Below are 18,224 nucleotides of genomic sequence, written 5' to 3'. Positions count from 1 at the left end.
GGAGAACTTTGCTTCGATAAACTATGTATTTCTTTAGTTTCTGTAAGAAATTTACGGTGTTTAGGTCGAAATTCAAGCAACTTACCGCAAAACCAAAAATTATGTTACGTGTGTCATTACGCGTTAAAGCATTCGCGTACAAATTCTTCGTGTTTCCAAATATGGTACTTAGCAAAATGAATATTCAAACGCTGTGCGCGCGCGTTACACGTTTCAACCCTTATGGGTTTCTGGTAGTGAAAATGCGACCGCTACAGCGGCAGGATTTCCATTAGCCCATAACTGGGAAATGCCCCCCCCCCCCGCCCCCGATTTTTAATCACTCCCCTGAGATGCCTTCGGCAGTCTGAGTTGCAATGTTTAGGTTCTTTGTGTGACCTCAATGTACTTATCATAGAGATTGTCAAAACAGAACATCCCCATACTCGTTTATTACATTTTCAGCGCGCCACAAATTAAAACTAAAGCCGTATCTAGCAGTACGCGTTTTATCTATCATCATGAAAGCATAAGCTATGCCGTTTCTGTAACCACCGTGACTGAGGAAAAGCGTAACTGATTGGCCATTAATGCCACAAGGATCGAGAAGATACTTGTCGCTGATGACCACGTAATCTGTGCCGCGTTGCATGTAAATATTGTAGGAATCGTAACATCTCTCCTGGTTAGTTCGCCATTTCAAGAACAACAGATCGTCGTGATCGCTGCACGCGTAACTAACATTTCTTTGAGTGACACGAAAATGTAGCGTTTGTCTCGTCCCAGTGATTAGAACAGGATTTATATGATCGTGGTCAAACCGGCGGTCGAGAATTGGCGTTGTTAATAAAAGGTCACTCATTGAAGCCGTCTCTAACAACACTTCGAATATGCGTCTTGGTGACTCTCCTGTTCTGTCGAAAACTTTCAACATTCTGTTTTGAAGAATAACGTCATTTTCTGTAATTTCGGGACTTGTCGTTATTAAATGTAGTCTTGGTAATTCTGTGCTTTGGTCGATAAATTGGAACTGACGCGGCTGGAAGGAAGCAACAGCCAAATCATCACAATTAAATTCATACTCATTGCTTCCACTGATTTGGACAACCTTAAAGTCAGCGGCATAGAGTATCACGTGATCGTTAAATGGCGAACCTTTAATGAGGAAAACATTTCTCACTGTGCCAGCCGGGTGCATGTTTTTGTTTTCTCCATGATAATATTCTAGAACACCGGAACTAGAGTCAAAGAACACGCCTTTTATGTCATCGCGATCCCTTGTCATCCCTTGAAATGAAAGAACGTTTCCCCCTGGCTCCAAGTCAGCAACGACTTTGTTTTCGAATTGACTCTCAAATTTTCCTATCATGCCATTTATATTGAAACAGTGTGCCCGTTTAGAGTTTATACCCGAATTCAGTTTATACCTTCGGCTCCGATGCTTCGCTACCCGGAAAATTGTCATTTGGATTAAAATGGAAACTTGTGTGGAATAACAGAAACCGTTGCATATACATGTAGGCCGTAAGACCACGTACCATTAATCTGTTCCATAAAAATAGCATTGCTGATAATAAGGAAAAGTCTAACCAAAATAAAAGCATCAAAATCGTATTTGTAAACAAGCCAATATTCCAAGCCTTTTCCGAAAAAAACAGACATCAATATGACAGACTTCGTCTGCAGGTTCTACTTTCTTAATTTAGTCAGGTGCTTCAATTGCTATTTTTTCTGGTTGTAGAATTTTTCTTAATACTAATTCCTACATTACACACCTGACGAAGCTGAAGCTTATAGAAGGGAAAGGGGATACATATCTCTTGGTTACAAGAACGTGAACGTTAGAATGCAGGAGATAGGAAAAATCTAGCGACGAATAAGAAACTAGTTCCTCAGTACCCGTTACTCAAAAACGCAAGTTTTTGAGTAATTTAAGTTTTTTGTTTGTGATTTTTGAAAAGATACATCGCCGAATTTATTTCTTAATTCGAGTTGAAAACAAATTGCAAGTATCATTGTACAGTCTTTCAGGAAATGTATTCGACACATGATAGGAACACATATGCATGATTATTTTATGGAAAGCTGAAAGTGGTCAACCTTTTGAGTTTGCAATTGCCAACGGTACACTGTGTGATGCTCAACAATGGGGAAGGTGTTTCTATTTTGTTTTGCAATCGTTGCGATTGTAAAATAAAACAAAATGCGGTCAACTTGAAGTAGAAGCTGCATTAGTTAGTACGGAGACCAACAAACACTTGTAGACTTCGATTAAGTAGGCAATAGAAGTGTATTTTCAGCTGGTCACTCAATGGTTTCTGGGCTAAGCGGATATTGTAGGGCTTCAGGATCCCTGCGATGGTCTTAGAAACGCCATTGATATTGGGTATAGTCGCTATAGTAACAGGTGTAGGATTTCCATTGATTTCGGTAGTTACAGTAGTTCGATGAGCGTTTCATCCAAAGGTCGGCGTTGTAGTTCTTGTGGAAAACACGTCTACTGTATCGTCCGATAAGCTACGAACGAAATTTACTGTTCAACTTCTAAAAACATAGAGATGAACATGCTCAGACCGCCAAGCTTTCTACAGTGGCGAGACTGGTAGAAACCTTAAACTAGACTGACTGAACACAAATGAGCATCGAGAAATGGTGATGTAGAATAACTGACAAACCACAGGATTGACTGGTACTCTTAACAGAGGCCAGCAACTACCAGCACCTTACAAATGACTTATTGTCAAGATAAATAAAGCCAATGAACGGACCTCAAACAGAACGACGGCGTAGCGGGCAACTGTGCAGTTTTGGGGACTCATTTGGTATTTTGTGGGCGCGCATTTGGAAAATGCGAAAGGCGCGAGATGGCCATCTCGCAATCTCGCGCCTTTTAAATTCCCAAAAACTACACAGATGTCTGCTACGTAGCTAGATAAATAAAACGTTTTTTACCCCACGAGGGTGTTGTAATTATGAAATGTCTTTAAGGTAGTAGAACTGCTATAAACATGTCCAATTTGAAAATTAATAACTCAAACATTAAATCATTTTTCAAAATAAAAGTTACATAGGCTTATTAAACAAGACCTGGACATTCAGGAAAATGATATACGAGGTGTCAATTTTCACACCTTAGGTGTGAATTCGCGGTTAAATCGCAGGCTCATAAAATTAAAGATTGCCGATTTACGGCTTTTCTTTAAAAGATACAGAGATAATTTCAACTGGAGCCGATTTATGATAGAAACGTTTAATTACCTACAAATACCCGGAGTATGCCAGCATTTACTTCTGGAGATAGAGCATTCTAGTTATTTTTATGTGTGCCTCAACTTTGAACAGCCATAATTTTGTGAAAAATGTCTGGGCCGCTCCGGGTATTCACACACAGTTTCCTCGACATTACACAAATAAACAGTGCAAATTTCACCGAGATCTGACAATTCTACACCTTTAAATTGCAAGTACCTTTCGAGGCGGTCTGTTACAGCGGCGAAATTAGCGAATGTAAGCAGCGAAATGTGCGTTCGACGCTCTGTTTTTTTCGACGCCATATTGAATTCTCAGAGGTAGACCGCTGTTCATTGTGTTAAACGCCGCATTGTTACGATTGCTACACGAACAAGCACGAAAAAATACGGATTTTTCCGATTACTGTCGGAGAAAACATGGCGGCGTAAACAAATATGATACACATAGCAACGCCAAATTTCGCAATTGCGTTACGGAACTCATGCTGCGTCTTCTCTGGGCTCTGCGAGGGTCGGATATCAAGACAGCTTCTTTGTGAGCTTTAGAAGGCTTAAAAAGAGGCAAAGATTTAGTGGATGCTTTCGAATTATATTCGAAGATGAAATACGAAAGAATTTTGCCGTCTTTTACTAAAATTTCACTCGAACTGCGTTGATACGATCGCATGTTGTAAAGCCGATTCAGGTAATATTGCTGTCAACGCGAGGTCATATCGACTCGGATGGCAGAGCGCTAATCATTAACATTGCAAAATGGCGCTTATAGCAACCAACTTTCGCCTTTTTTTTCTCCACTTCTAAGCTAAAAGAAGCCCCCATCTCTTGTATTTGTGTTAACTTTATTAATATCTTTGAAAAGAGCGAGTTTTTAGGTATGGTTTATTTTTGACCTTATAGCAGTTCTAATACCTTAAAACTTCCAGGCCTTGGTTGAACTAGAAAATTCCGTGCTAGAATTCATTGCTGACGAGCTTTACATGAGTCGTACAGGGAGTCGTACAAGACCAGTCTCATGGCCTGAAAAACACTTTTCACTTGACTCTGAAGATGAAGTCACCCACCAAGAGTTTTTTTTTCCAAAACGGCTCTCACCCGGACGATCGCAATATGGGAGCTACTGATACTCCTGGGTTCAAACCATTTACTATGCTATACTGATCATGATTGCATACTATAGGCTTGTTGAAATTGGAATAAGTTGTTTATGTCATTGTGTGTGAGTGTGCACATACATGTCAGATTTATTGTTTTAATCAGGAACCCAAATAATAATAGTCGCCAAACAAAAGTAAAAGTGACTTTAATATGCTATAATAGAAGAATCGGTCCGCACAATTTTTATTTAGATTAAAAAATACAACGCAAGTATCATCTTATCTTCTTTCAGGAAATGCACTCCGCACTGAGATGAATAGGGTGCACCTTTAAAACTTGCCAGTGTAATGCAGCGTGTTGCTTTATGTAAGAGGTGTTTCTATTTTGTTTCGTAATGGTTCCGATTATTAACAAAACAAAACTGAAATATTTTCGACTCAAAGCTGCATAAATTATTTTATTTGTGGCGGGAGAGCGTACAAAGTCTCAATCAGTCAAGTAAGCACGTAGGTGTGTTCGCTTAATGACACGATCATGGCATGCATAGTTACAAATATTGTCAAACTGAAATAATATTTTTAAAGATGTTGATAAAAATGCGCTATATTCATAATTTAAACAAGTAGTCACATTATCATCGAAGCTCAAAACTCCGAAGTACGATCACATTCGTGATTGATACGTGATTATAACAAGTGAACTGTTCGCTTGCAGGGAAATATCAAACCATTTGTCATTAGGGTTTATCGATATGCATATACGGATAGAAACGTTTTACCAATTTACAGAAAAATATCGTAACATTACTGGAGTTAATTTTTGGCGATGTGTAGCATACAACAGATTGATCTTGAAATCAAATGAACCTTTGTAAAACAATCTGTTCCGATTTCTAGAGTAAGCTGACGTATTAGACAGCAAAATATAGCGAAAGCATATTTACGTACTCCCTTCCAAGATTGTGCCTTTCAGTATTCGACACGTTTTATATAAAGATCCAATTTTTGACAGACAACCTTAATTATTTAACAAAATACAGCCCGGCCTGTCTCTCAAAGAAAAAAAAGGATATTAAATAAAATTACCCATTCTGTAAGGTGACACTGGCCACAATACACAAAGGAAAATGTATGTGTGTTCTATATAACTTAAGAGTGCAATCCGTAAAAAAGCAATTAGTTATATTTTGTTATATAACTGAGCATCATCAGAACAAAATGTTAGCAGCAGTCATGAAACCAGTTGTTATTAATTGAAATGAAATGTATCCCTCCTTTAAAAAGTCTCCGATCTTGAAGCAGTGATAGAATGATATTCCTCGTTGACCTGAAAATCGTTATGCCGTGGGTAAAGGGAAAAATGAATCGATATTTCGTTCTACAGAGCATCGTTTACTTCAGGCCAAGCTGGCGTTTACTTCATTTCCTTTCATGATAAAGCCAGGGTCACTCAATTCTACATTTAAGCCTTGTTTACAAACTACAGATGACACTGCATACATGTAAGAAGAACTACAAACCAGTTTTTTGCTGATTTCGTATTTATTTCTCAGATGATCACTTAGAATAATATGGAAACTGGTTTGGTGGCATACACCACGAATGAGAACTAATTCGGATAATGTTCTGCACGCATCTGCCAGACCTTTTATAGTAATGTCTGCCCTACAATTTTGCTTAAGCAAGTTCACTGTAAATAGTCTGTTAGAAAGCTTGGAAGTTTTTCTTGAGCTGACCTCGTTCCGTTCCTTTTCCTTACCATTTTTTTTTTCAAAGACTGTTTTGTAGGCTAAATGCGATAAGAAATTTAATGTAATTTACGAAATTTACTATTCCAACATTTCTGTTATATTTACTGAAGTTTAATTTGTATGTAGGGCATATGAAACAGTACTCATTTTTCCCGTTGATGTTAGTTTTCATAGCTGTTTCCCTTAAATTTATTTCGTTGATATTACTATATTGTCATTAAATTTGCAAAATAGGCGAATGATCAGATATCTCACTTTTAGGCAATCAGTGTAAATCATACAGGGACCTAAATCGAGTGAAGGTCAAGAGTATCGATACTGCTATGGTAGAACTGAAATCGTTTCACGAAATGGTAAACTTTTTATCGTGACGTTTCCTAAGCTGTTTGTAAAATACTGTTGAATTATTCTTTCACTATTAACAAGCAATTTGCAAACCTTTTTGTCATAAACCGAATACTTTAAGCTTCTGACGTTTGGTAATGTTATATTGATAAAATCAGGGAATATTGGCTGGGATGGTTTGCCCCTTGTTTTCCTTTTGTTCCCTGAAAGATCTCTGTTATCTATCGTTTATTGCTTGTTGTACTGTTAAACAACTTGTTACAGATCGATTGCTAGATATTCTAAAGATCGCTCTTGAGAATGCTCTATCCCATTAACATTACTCGTACACTCTGGATGTTTGTAGCGCTCAAGCAAAGCCTCCACAGCAATTTTACCTGTGGTTATGTGCAATAACGTTTAGCCGGCTTCTAGTGCTGACTCGAGATAATGAACCTTCTGCATATGTTTTAGATCTGGGCTCAGTAGTTCAAAGGGTGGATAATGCTATCGACTGGATAAGTCGCTATCCAATGGATAAGTGGAAACAATACATACAGCGCTATCCAGCGGTTAGTGATTTATCCGGTGGATAGAGTTATCCATCCTTTGAACAACCGGGCCCTTGTGGATAGCCTAGTTCAGCTTTTGAATAACCAGGTCCTGCTGTTAACTTAAGACTGACTTAAACGCCTTTAAATATCGGCTGAGCATTTGTGCATGGGCCATTAAAACAGCAGACACGACAAGCTTAAAGCAATGGCACTAAAGTAGATAGGAAAACAATACTTTATCCGTTTTAACTTTATGCCAAACGTTTTCTGAAGTCATCTTTGAGATTGGGGAGCAATTCAAAGATGGTGGCATCGAAAATGTCGTAGGAGCACTTCTTTCCCCAAAACGTCTATCGAATTAGTTTAAAAGCTGCATCAAACGCTTTAAGTAATATCTAAACCTTGGTCTAAATACAAATCGGCTGCAATTCTAAAACGGCATCTCCTGAATCTCCTGAAACAACTTTTGTTCAGTCATCTCCAACTTAGTTAATAATACCTTGCGTTGCTTGGCCAAACCTAAAAGATGCAAGAAACATAAAGGTTAATATAACTTAAAAAAGGTTTTTAAACGACACTAAGAATTGTTTGCTGAAGAAAAAGCCAAAAAAATTGCCCTCACCGGTCGTCTGAATTGTTCTTTGGAAAAAAAGAAATACTACGAAAACCTAATATATATATAGTTTTCAGCTTGCATGTTAAATAATCAAATTAGGCGTTTGAAAACTTGGGTGGCATGTGTTATATTTCGCCGTCTACTGTCAACCACATCAATATGTGTTAAGATGTTTTGTATTTTTTTAACTATGTATCGAGGGCTGATCTTAAGGATAATATACTTTAGAAATGCTGAATGTGTGAAGACTTGTCTAATGAGCTCCAAGGAAGCTTCATTTTCATTTAAACTAAAACTGTTCGTTGCTGAACTTTACGTCTATTCCTGTTTTAAAACAAATATATATCTCATTTATCTTCAAGAAAATATTGTTTAGGCACTCTGCCTACCGTTCCAGCAATGTTTGTCATAGTAAATGCCATATTGCCCATGTGTTATGGCCATTAGATGACATTTTTCAATTCAAAAGACGTGCGTCGAGGCACAACCCAGCGAGTGGAGCAATATGTTTCTTTGTCAGTGATGATCAAGGTTCATATCAAACCATGTAAAACAAATGTCATGCATCTCGTTGGAACGAACTAAAGTCTTACATTTTATGCTAGCAAATGCTTACAAAAGCTCTTCCCATTTTTGTTGGAGGCACAAAGTAACATCAATGCTTAAGTTTCCACCTTTATTATACCGTTATTATACTGTTATTTCCAAAACACTTGACTGATAAATTACTAAGCACCAAATAATACGGTATAACAATAAATTGTTTTAATTTGCTTCTTACTGTAGATTTTGACTATTTGCACCACTGCTATGCGTCTTGCAACCTTTATATGACTGCAATCTTTGTCTATATTATGTGCACGTTCTTCGAATTATTCTTTGAAATGTCAATGGCATTTTAGGTATATTTCCTTTCCATGTACTACACTAAAATGTTAAGCATTTTCTCTCCAAAACTTCAACCCTATTTATCCTGTATTCAAGCAAACGATTTGTCCCTCGAATGGTGGCAAGCAGTACAGCTTAACCTTCCCTCTAACGAAACGGTTTGAAGGATGTGAAAGAAGTGAATTAAAAGAGGGCAACCTGAGTTACTTAAATTGTTATTTGACATTCTTCTGCCAAAGAAATGAGCGAACTTACTTAATTGATTAACCACTCCAGCACATAAAGAATAAAAAATGGCCTTATCAACGATGATAAGACTTAAAGGCAACATACAATATATAATATAGGTTCATAGCTTGCCAAACCTTCAACTTCTTTGTCGCGAAGAAGTTGTTTTTTCAAAATGCCTTCATACGAGACGATTGAAATTAGCGAAAAAAATCTACAATATAATCTCACATTATAAGAAAAAAGATAAAGGCTGTGGATAGCAAATTTTAAGCGAACTGGCATAGTTGGCAGTTTACATCAAGTCTACCCAGTACGATATTCTAGAGACACGTGCACAGAAAAAAATAAATTTTATTACCATGACAACCAACCTCTATCAACAAATTACCAATAACAGGCCGTGAATGATTACATTTTTTTCAACAACGGTTAAAATTAAGTTTTACATCTAACAAAGACAAGGATTACTGTTTGCTTGAGGAGTCATTTTGTAGTATTAGAAGACAAAAATAGGGGAAAAAGAACGCCAGTTTTTATTAGTTGAATATTGTTTGTTTTTTCCAAGCACACCACCAGACTCTAGTGTTTCTAAAATTAAACCAAGGGTTTTGTTTGATAAAATCGAAGATTCCGGAGCAATTCTCACAACTCCCGAATTGCTTTGCTTATAAACCGATATCAAAGGCTACAAACAATATCAAGCTGTTCTTCGTTATCCTCGGAACGCCTTACCATTTCAAAATACAGTTTATCATTTAGAGTGGAAGACATCATTTTCCAAAAAGCATCACAGAAAACGTGAAGAGCTACAGAAGATGTTTTCGAAAACGTTGATTTTTCTTTGCCTTGTGGGCCTTTTGACACCGCTATGGAGCTTTCCTTTGCCGGTTCCAGATGGTAAGATAACCGCGTGTTTATCCATTTAACCTTAACTTACTACACTTTTCCTTTACTGATAACAGAGAAGTTTTCTCTAGTGTCAGACAATTGAATGCAAAATGCTCACATTTCCGGCAAAACTGACGTTTTTCTGAAACTAAATTAGCTGTGCAAGGGCATTTATCATCACTGGTCTCCTTCATATGAAGCAGCATTTTTAAAAATTGGAAATAAAATACATATGTTGCAAATAAAAGTACTCCACTGCTCGTAGTTTTAAGTCCTTGGTCAGTTTCGTCGGTGATGCAGCATTTGTGCGAATTCTATTGCTAATGATACATTTTACACTGTTTTTTCTTGTTTCGTTCGTTTCAGAAATGTTCTTATTGTTTACAGAACGTCCAATGCTTTGATTAATTGTTTTTGCAGGCACCCTTCCTTTCACCCTGCGAATATCGTTCGATGCAGAATAAAAGGCAGCCGACACGTTGCTTCCATATAGTTCAAAATAAGATTTATTCATAATTCTGCAGTACATAATATATAAAATACCTGTTTTAACATTTATTTAATTTCATTTACCTTTCATTCGTATGATAGGAAAAAGTCTACAATAGCAAAAAGGAAACTCCTGACAAAAACATGGCATTCTAAGGTCGCAAACTGAAGACAATTTTCTTGAAAAACGGGCAGTGGCTTTTTTCCACCACAATGTTTTTGCATTTGTTTCTGTAAATAATAATGCTTAAATCATTATAAAGCGTTGCTGTTTAGATCATATGCATCTACTTTCTTTAGGAATTTTTGTATTGTGCTGATGGCAATTCCTTGCAGTCTGCGTTTTGAGTGCTATAAGAATGCGATTATTTCGGCGGTAACAAAGAGAATGGTCAACGCGAGCGTATATCCCAAGGCCAAGCAGTAAAGTTTCCTGTTTCAAACTCTTCATTTTTTGATCTCAGGATCTTTGTTTAGAAATAAAGGTAGTTTAGTGTCTAACGTTTGCATAAAGTCTAATTTAAGTATCTATTTACATCGTTTTTTTCTTCAGACACAAGATCGCGGCACTTTCTAAACGATATTTGCTTTTGTAATGCAACTTTAGGATTGACTGCTTACTGAGTTCACAAATGTAAATTTGTAAAGCTGCCTTCGTTCCGTTTGATCGACGAACCAAGTTTGGACAAGTCGACTGAAAGATGACAAATTTTTTGACAACATATTGGAAGCCTTCGAAAATTATATTTGATGCACCAAACAGAAACTAAAATGCTTGCAAAATCGATGGTGGTTTTTCCACGCTATGGCTAAGGGAAAACATCTCTCACTGTTTTGCTACATTATCCTGCATATACCCTCTTATGATTGCAAAATGAGGTATTTTACCACAAATGATATTCCCAAATGTAAAACAAGTGACCCAATAAAATCGCAAATGTCACATTTCTCAATCATAAAAGCAATTCCATAACGCAGCAGTTAATGACACTTATCGTCGCTTCCGGATTTTATTGAACCCATGACATTTCTAAAAGATGATGCCGTTGGTCTTTTTGTATAAATAAATTCCGCAAATTGCGCAATACAAGTATCATGCTCCTTACATTGCAAAAGAATATACTCTTTGTAATCAAATATATTGTCAATGTATTTTGTTTCGTGTTTTAACCCTTTCTAGACCGGGGGGTGGGGGGGGGGGGGTGGGTGGGGAGCTGGAGGAAAGTGCCCGCGCTGACTTTGAACGTTAATAACATTTAACCCGTTCCTACGATAGCCTTGAAACTTCACGGCGTTTTCTAAAATTTAACTACGAACATTTCAACATAAACAATGTTTGCAAAAACATTTGGAAATTACCATGGCAACTACATCTTGATGGGTGGTTTTTGCAAATTTTAGAATCCTAAGAATTTTAAGTGTTTCTTTAGAAGTTTTTGCTGAACAATGATCTAACCTATGGATTTAATAATCCAACGATGCATTCTTGTCATACTCGAGCCATCTCAAATCAGTAATGCTCCTTTATAAATTCGGACGCTAACTCATTTGAGCGTAAAACAGCGCTTATACTGTACCTTTTTTTCAAGACGTTTTGACTGAGAACCTTCGGTGTTGTTTACATGGCGGAAAAAGCAACGGCTTTTTAACGGTTAGACACTTACACATTTGTACGCGCGCGCCTGACTAATACAAGTACTGTACAAGCGAACGCTGCGCGAGACTAGGAACATTATGAAGGTGACTTATAGAAACCATGGATGTCTTTGTGTTCATTTCCCGCATTCTGGTCCCTCTGCGAATGCCACGCTTCTAGGAAAAGCCTCTTGTGGTAAACGCCTGACTTGTCCACCACAGCCGCAATTTGAGATTTTGCGTTTAAATCAATAAGGTTGCCCCTGTCATACCCCGTAGACAGAGCAGGTTTGTTGTCTAGCACTATGTTTCACCTCTCCACAGAGACCTCCATCAACTTAACCAAAATGAAAAACAAACATTATTATCGGACCCTCGTAAATAAAGAACAAATTGAACCGAAGGCTACCTCCAAATGGGAAAGAGACTTGCAAATTGGTCAAGCATCTCTACAACCTTTTTTTTAGTCGCGTAAGAAACGTATGTAGAGATAATAAGCTTAGGGAATTTTATTTCAAACTCTTACACAGAATAGTAGTCACAAAAAAGGAATTATTTCTTTTTGGTGTGGCAGAGGACGCAAAGTGTCCATATTGTGAATTAAATGACTCCATAATTCACACTTTCTACAGCTGTAATTGGAGCCAATTATTCTTCGCAGAGGTTATAAAATGGTTTAATAAAGAAAATGCCGCCTTTCTCACCCTCTCTCCAACTGAATTAATTTTTGGTAAGGACAAGGATAACATAAACAAAGAAATAGATATCATTAGAAAGTTAAACTTCACCTTTTTATATGCAAAATATCATGTATACAATCAGAAATTATTGAATGAATTCTTAGCCAATGTAAAACTCAAATATATCTTCGAAAAATTTAAATGCAGTTAAAGCGAATTATTTAAAATAAGAGGGTGCTGTAAGATGAGTAATTAGCGTCATTATTTCAAAGATGTATTTTAATTTTCGATCTAGTAATAACTATATTATACTTGTAAGTTTTTTTTTTCTTGTATATGTATATTGTATATTTTCTTTGTATATTTATACGTTATATTTGTGCATTTTTTTCTATTGAAATGAATAATAATAATAATAATAAAAAAAAAATAAGGTTGCCTCTTTCAAAAACTTCACTTTTTTGCTACTTTTCGTTGCGCATTTTAGCCCTTTTGAATGTTGATTCATTTATTTTAATATTTTGTGCAATTTTTGCGAATTTTCTGTGGCCAGGACACAAAATTCCAAATCCAAGATGGCGGATCCAAGATGGCGGCTGTATAAATGATTTTGTCTTTTTTCCCCATTTTTGCCCTTTTAAACATTATAAATGTTTCGTAACATAATCTGCTAAGATTTTGCTACTATTTATCAAAGCACTTTGGAGATATGTACGACAAACGCTTTCTGGCAATAAATTATCAATGTGTTGTCATGACAACTTAATTTTGTCAATCAATATAATTTCGTGCATTCAAAATACTCTTAATAATTGGGTTACCATTCGTTGTTTCCTGCAGAAGTTACACAGGGGAGTGGACCCCCGCGATCTGAAAAGATCCAAAAAAGCCTGGCGTCCGTTTCTCAAAAGCCCGGAAACTTCTCGGGATCGAAAAATTTTTTTGGGCTTTTTTGGGCGCGTTTCTCGGGTTCGGAAAAAGCGTTTCTTAAAAAGGCCGAAAGAATCCCGTATTCTTCGGGGAGGTTTTCGGGATTTGTAATGCAAGAACTAGCATGAGCTTCACATGTCCAGCCTGTTATTGGTTCAAAAATTGCAATTGACACCGCTGCACTAAGTTCGGTTAATGTCACGTATGCATCAAATTCAAAACATTTTCGATGAATCGTCTGCAAAAATTTATCTCTGGCGATATGTACATTTGCACTGCAATGTTTATTTTTTAACACTGATTAACCTCTGGGCTACTTAATGTAAAGGCAGCTTGATGAAAGTATTTAAAGCATTTCTGTTTGTTTAAATTTGTCTATTACCGGCTTGTAATTTACGAAGCTTGCGCTATTAAACAGCCATTAACTTGTCGTGAAACCTTGAATTTTGGTTGAATAAAGTTACTTTTGGTTGAATTTTTCTCTACCATTATCGCTGAGTACTTTGGCAGACTTGCTGTACCTACACTGAATGAATTGTGGAAGTTTCTGTAAACAATTTAAGGTGGAAAAGTCGGCAATCAAGTACGTTTTTAAAGCTCGCTTTTTTCTCTTCGCGAAGTGAAAGTATTTCTTGGCGCGCCGAAGTTTGTTTTGAAACTTGTCAATTAAAGAACCGAATTCTGTCACACGTCTTTCTCTCTCATATCCTTTACTGTTGTTATTTTCATATAAGCCCTTTGCCGCCTTTTGTTTTCAAAAAAGTTCTTCGGAGATGCAATTTATAGTGACAATATAAGTCCCGAGAAGTGTTTTCGAGATCTCAAGAGCTCCCGTAAAGTTTACAGGAAAAAATGGAGTGATTTCCTCGGGCCCGGAATTCTCGGGGTTTTTTAAAACACATTAAACAGTTTTCGGGATCTTTACGTGACTGTTTTCGGGCCCAAACAGTTTTCGGGACTTTGTACGCCTGGTCTGAAAAGGAATAAAATTCAGGTGAACCCCTGTTAAGCGGCCACCGCGTATAAAGCGGCCAATTTTTAAAGTCGCGCAACTATTAACTATCAGTATCATTCTGTAAGTGATATTGCTATAAAGCGGCCTCCTCTATTAAGCGGCCACGGCCACCTTTTGCTAGATATTTAAACGAACTAGCATAGTTGGCAGTTAACATCAAGCCTACCCAGGGTGATATTCTAGAGCTAGACACGTGCACAGAAAAAACATATTTTAATTACCATGACAACCCACCTCTATCAACAAATTACCAATAAAAGGCCATTAATGATAACAGTTTTTTCAACAACGTTTAATATTGAACTTTTCATATAACAAACTAAAGGATTACTGTTTGTTTGAAGTGTCATGTTTTAAAATGAGAAGACAAAAAGAGAGGAAAAGAACACCAGTTTTTGTTAGTTTAATATTGTTTGTTTTTCCAATCACACCACCAGACTCTAGTGTTTCTAAAATTAACCAAGGGTTTTGTTTGATAAAGTCTAAGCTTTCGAAGCAGTTCTCACAACTCCCGAATTGCTTGCTTATAAACCGATATCAAAGGCTACAAACGATATCAAGCTGTGCTTCGTTATCTTCAGAACGCCTTTCTATTGCAAAATACAATTTATCATTTAGAGTGGAAGACATCATTTTCCAAAAAGCATCACAAAAAACGTGAAGAGCTACAGAAGATGTTTTCGAAAACGTTGATTTTTCTTTGCCTTGTGGGCCTTTTGACACCGCTATGGAGCTTTCCTTTGCCGGTTCCAGATGGTAAGATAACCGCGTGTTTATCCATTTAACCTTACTACACTTTCCCTTTTCAATTTTTAGTGTCCGATAATTGAATGCAAAATGCTCAAAATGCCGGCAAAACTGGCGTTATTTTCTGAAACTAACTTAGCTGGGACAATGGCATGTATCATCACTGGTCTTCTTCATATGAAGCAGCGTTTTCAAAAATTGGAAATAAAATACACAAGTGGCAATTTAAAGTATTCAGCTACTCGTAGTTTTAAATCCGTTGTCAATTAATTTCATCGGTGATGCAGCATTTGTGCCAATTCTTTTGTATAATGAGACATTTTACACTGTCTCCTTCCTTCCGGAAAAGTTTTTTTGTTTACAGAAAGTCTAAGGCTTTGATTAATTGGTTTTGCTGCCACAGTTCCTTTCACCCTGCGAATATCAGTCGATGCAGAATAAAAGGCAGCCGACACGTTGCTTCCACATAGTTCAAAAGATTCTGCAGTACTTAATATATAAAATACATGTTTTAGTGTTTATTTAATTTAATTTACCATCCATTCGTATGATGGGGAAAAGTCTAAAGTAGTAAAAAGAAACCTCCCGCCAAAAAAATGGCATTTTAAGATCGCAAAGACAATTTCCTTGAAAAATGGGCAGTGGCTATTTTCCACTGCAATGTTTTTACATTTGTTTATGTTAATAATAAGGCTTTCATCATTATAAAGCGTTCATGTTAAGATCATATGCATCTACTTTCTGTAAGAATTTTTGTATTGTGCTAATGACAATTCCTTGCAGTCTGCGTTTTGAGTGCTGTAAGAATGCGATTATTTCGGCGGTAACAAAGAGAATGGTTAACGCGAGCGTATATCCCAAGGCCAAGCAGTGCAGTGTCCTGTTAAAATTTTTTAACTCTTAATTTTTCGATCTCAGGATCTCTGCTTAGAAATATAGCTTTTGTTTATTGCTTTAAAGTTATACGTATTGCATTAAGTCTAATTAAAGAATGCATTTACCTCGCTTTCTTCTTTAAACACAAGATCGCGGCACTTTCTAAACGATATTTGCTTTTGTAATGCTACTTTAGGATTGACTGCTTATTTAGTTCACATATATAAACTTTAAAGGCCGCCTTCGTCCTGCTTAATCGACGAAACAAATTTGGACGAGTCATCTGATAGATGACAAATTACTTCGACAACTTATTTAAGGCACTCAACAATTATATTTGATGCATTAAAAAGGATTTAAAATGCTTGCAAATTCGATGATGGTTTCTCCAAGGCTTTGGCAAAGTGAAAACCAAGAAACACGTCTTACTGCTTTGCTCCTTTATGATGCTCAGCATATAGCCTCTTATCGTCGGAAAATTAGGTATTTTACCACAAATGATTTTCTCGAGAAAATTCCTGAAAAAATTCCTAAATTCCAACTAGTGACCCATACATGTTACATTTCTCAATCATAAAAGTTTCATAACGCAGTATACGTAGTTAATCGCAACCAATCGTCGCTACGAGATTTTTTATTCGAGCCATGACATTTCTAAAAGATGGTGCCTTAGGTCTTTTAGTATGAAAAACTTCCTCTCGTACGTTGGATACAATGCCTAAAAATGCAAAAATGAATATCAGTAAAATACTCTTCATCAGGCTTCCAGCAAGGTTGCTGCAATTATTCCTCTTTAACTGACGGAAAGATTGCGTTTTAAATAATAAGTTTCTAAAATGTGCTATAGTAGTAATTTCCTTTTTTTTAAGTTTTTATAAGAGCTAATCGTTATAATGGTTTCTTACTCCGACTAACAATATATGCACAATATTAGACTTGCTCCAAGTCGCAACTATTATCAGTATAATACTGTAAGTAATACTGTTTTAAGGTGGCCACCTCTATCAAGCCGCCACAGCCACCTTTTGGCCGTCCCGATTATCGTTCTTCTATTGTGATCGCCCCTATTTAACGGCCAGCAAGAATGTGATATGCCTTTTTCACACGGTCCTGACCAATAAGAGTGTAAAATAAAAAGGTGACGACTGATAAAATAGTTCTAACACAAGTTAAATTTGTTGTCGTTTCTACGTGATTAAATGATTCTTTTCCATGCTACTTGCACTACAATAACGTGTCCTATCTAAAAGGCTTTACGAAAATATCTGACGAAACTCTGTAAAGCGGCTGATCTCTATTAAGTGGAAACTTGCCATTTCCCCGAGAGTGGTTAATAGAGGTTCCACTGTATATGAGGTATAGGAAGTTATACTCTACTTTTACTAACAACAGAAAAATGTGTTTCTTTTTTCTAAGAGGATGACAATCAGGATGATGAGGATGAACGCGACGCCGACGATGAAAGTGATGACAATGGTGATGATGATGGTGACAGTGATGATGACAGGGAAAATGACAATGATGATGACAATAATGATGACAGTGGCGATGACAATGATGATGACAATGGTGATGACAGTGGCGATGACAGTGATGTTGACAGCGGTGAGAATAGTGGAGAAGAAAATGGTGATGAGAGTGGCGATGACAATGATGATGACAATAACGATGACAGTGGCGATGACAATGATGATGACAACGGTGATGATAGTGGAGAAGAAAATGGTGATGACAGTGGCGATGATGACAATGATGATGACAGTGTCAATGACAGTGGCGATGACAATGATGATGACAGTGGCGATGACAATGATAATGACAATGATGATGACAGTGGTGATGACAATAATGATGACAATGATGATGACAGTGGTGATGACAATAATGATGGCAATGATGATGATAGTGGCGATGACAACGATGATGACAATGATGATGACAATGATGATAACAGTGGCAATGACAGTGGCGATGACAGTGGCGATGACAATGATAATGACAATGATGATGACAGTGGTGATGACAATAATGATGATAATGATGATGACAGTGGCAATGACAATGATGATGACAATGATGATGACAGTGGCGATAACAATGATGATGACAATGATGATGACAATGATGATGACAGTGGCGATGACAATGATGATGACAATGATGATGACAGTGGCGATGACAATGATGATGACGGTGGCGATGAGAATGATAATGACAATGATGATGACAGTGGCGATGACAATGATAATGACAATGATGATGACAGTGGCGATGAC

The 18,224-nt window shown here is 37.0% G+C and overlaps 1 protein-coding gene across 1 annotated transcript in view; it reads left to right on the top strand.

Annotated features, from left to right (window-relative positions):
- Window positions 1-14,912: 14,912 nt before the first annotated feature.
- LOC144657957 (uncharacterized) overlaps window positions 14,913-18,224 on the top strand; it is a 3,862-nt gene continuing 550 nt past the window's right edge. Inside the window, exons 1-2 of the mRNA XM_078518290.1 lie at window positions 14,913-15,081; window positions 17,365-18,216. Of these exons, the coding sequence (XP_078374416.1) occupies window positions 15,000-15,081; window positions 17,365-18,216 (934 nt within the window). The 5' untranslated portion in view covers window positions 14,913-14,999. The remainder of the gene's footprint in view (window positions 15,082-17,364; window positions 18,217-18,224) is intronic.

This window comes from Oculina patagonica, chromosome 6 (assembly GCF_052425735.1).
Source record: "Oculina patagonica isolate OP01 chromosome 6, crgOcupat, whole genome shotgun sequence".
NCBI classification, from domain to species: Eukaryota; Metazoa; Cnidaria; class Anthozoa; order Scleractinia; family Oculinidae; genus Oculina; species Oculina patagonica.
This window is presented reverse-complemented; position numbering and strand designations above follow the sequence as displayed.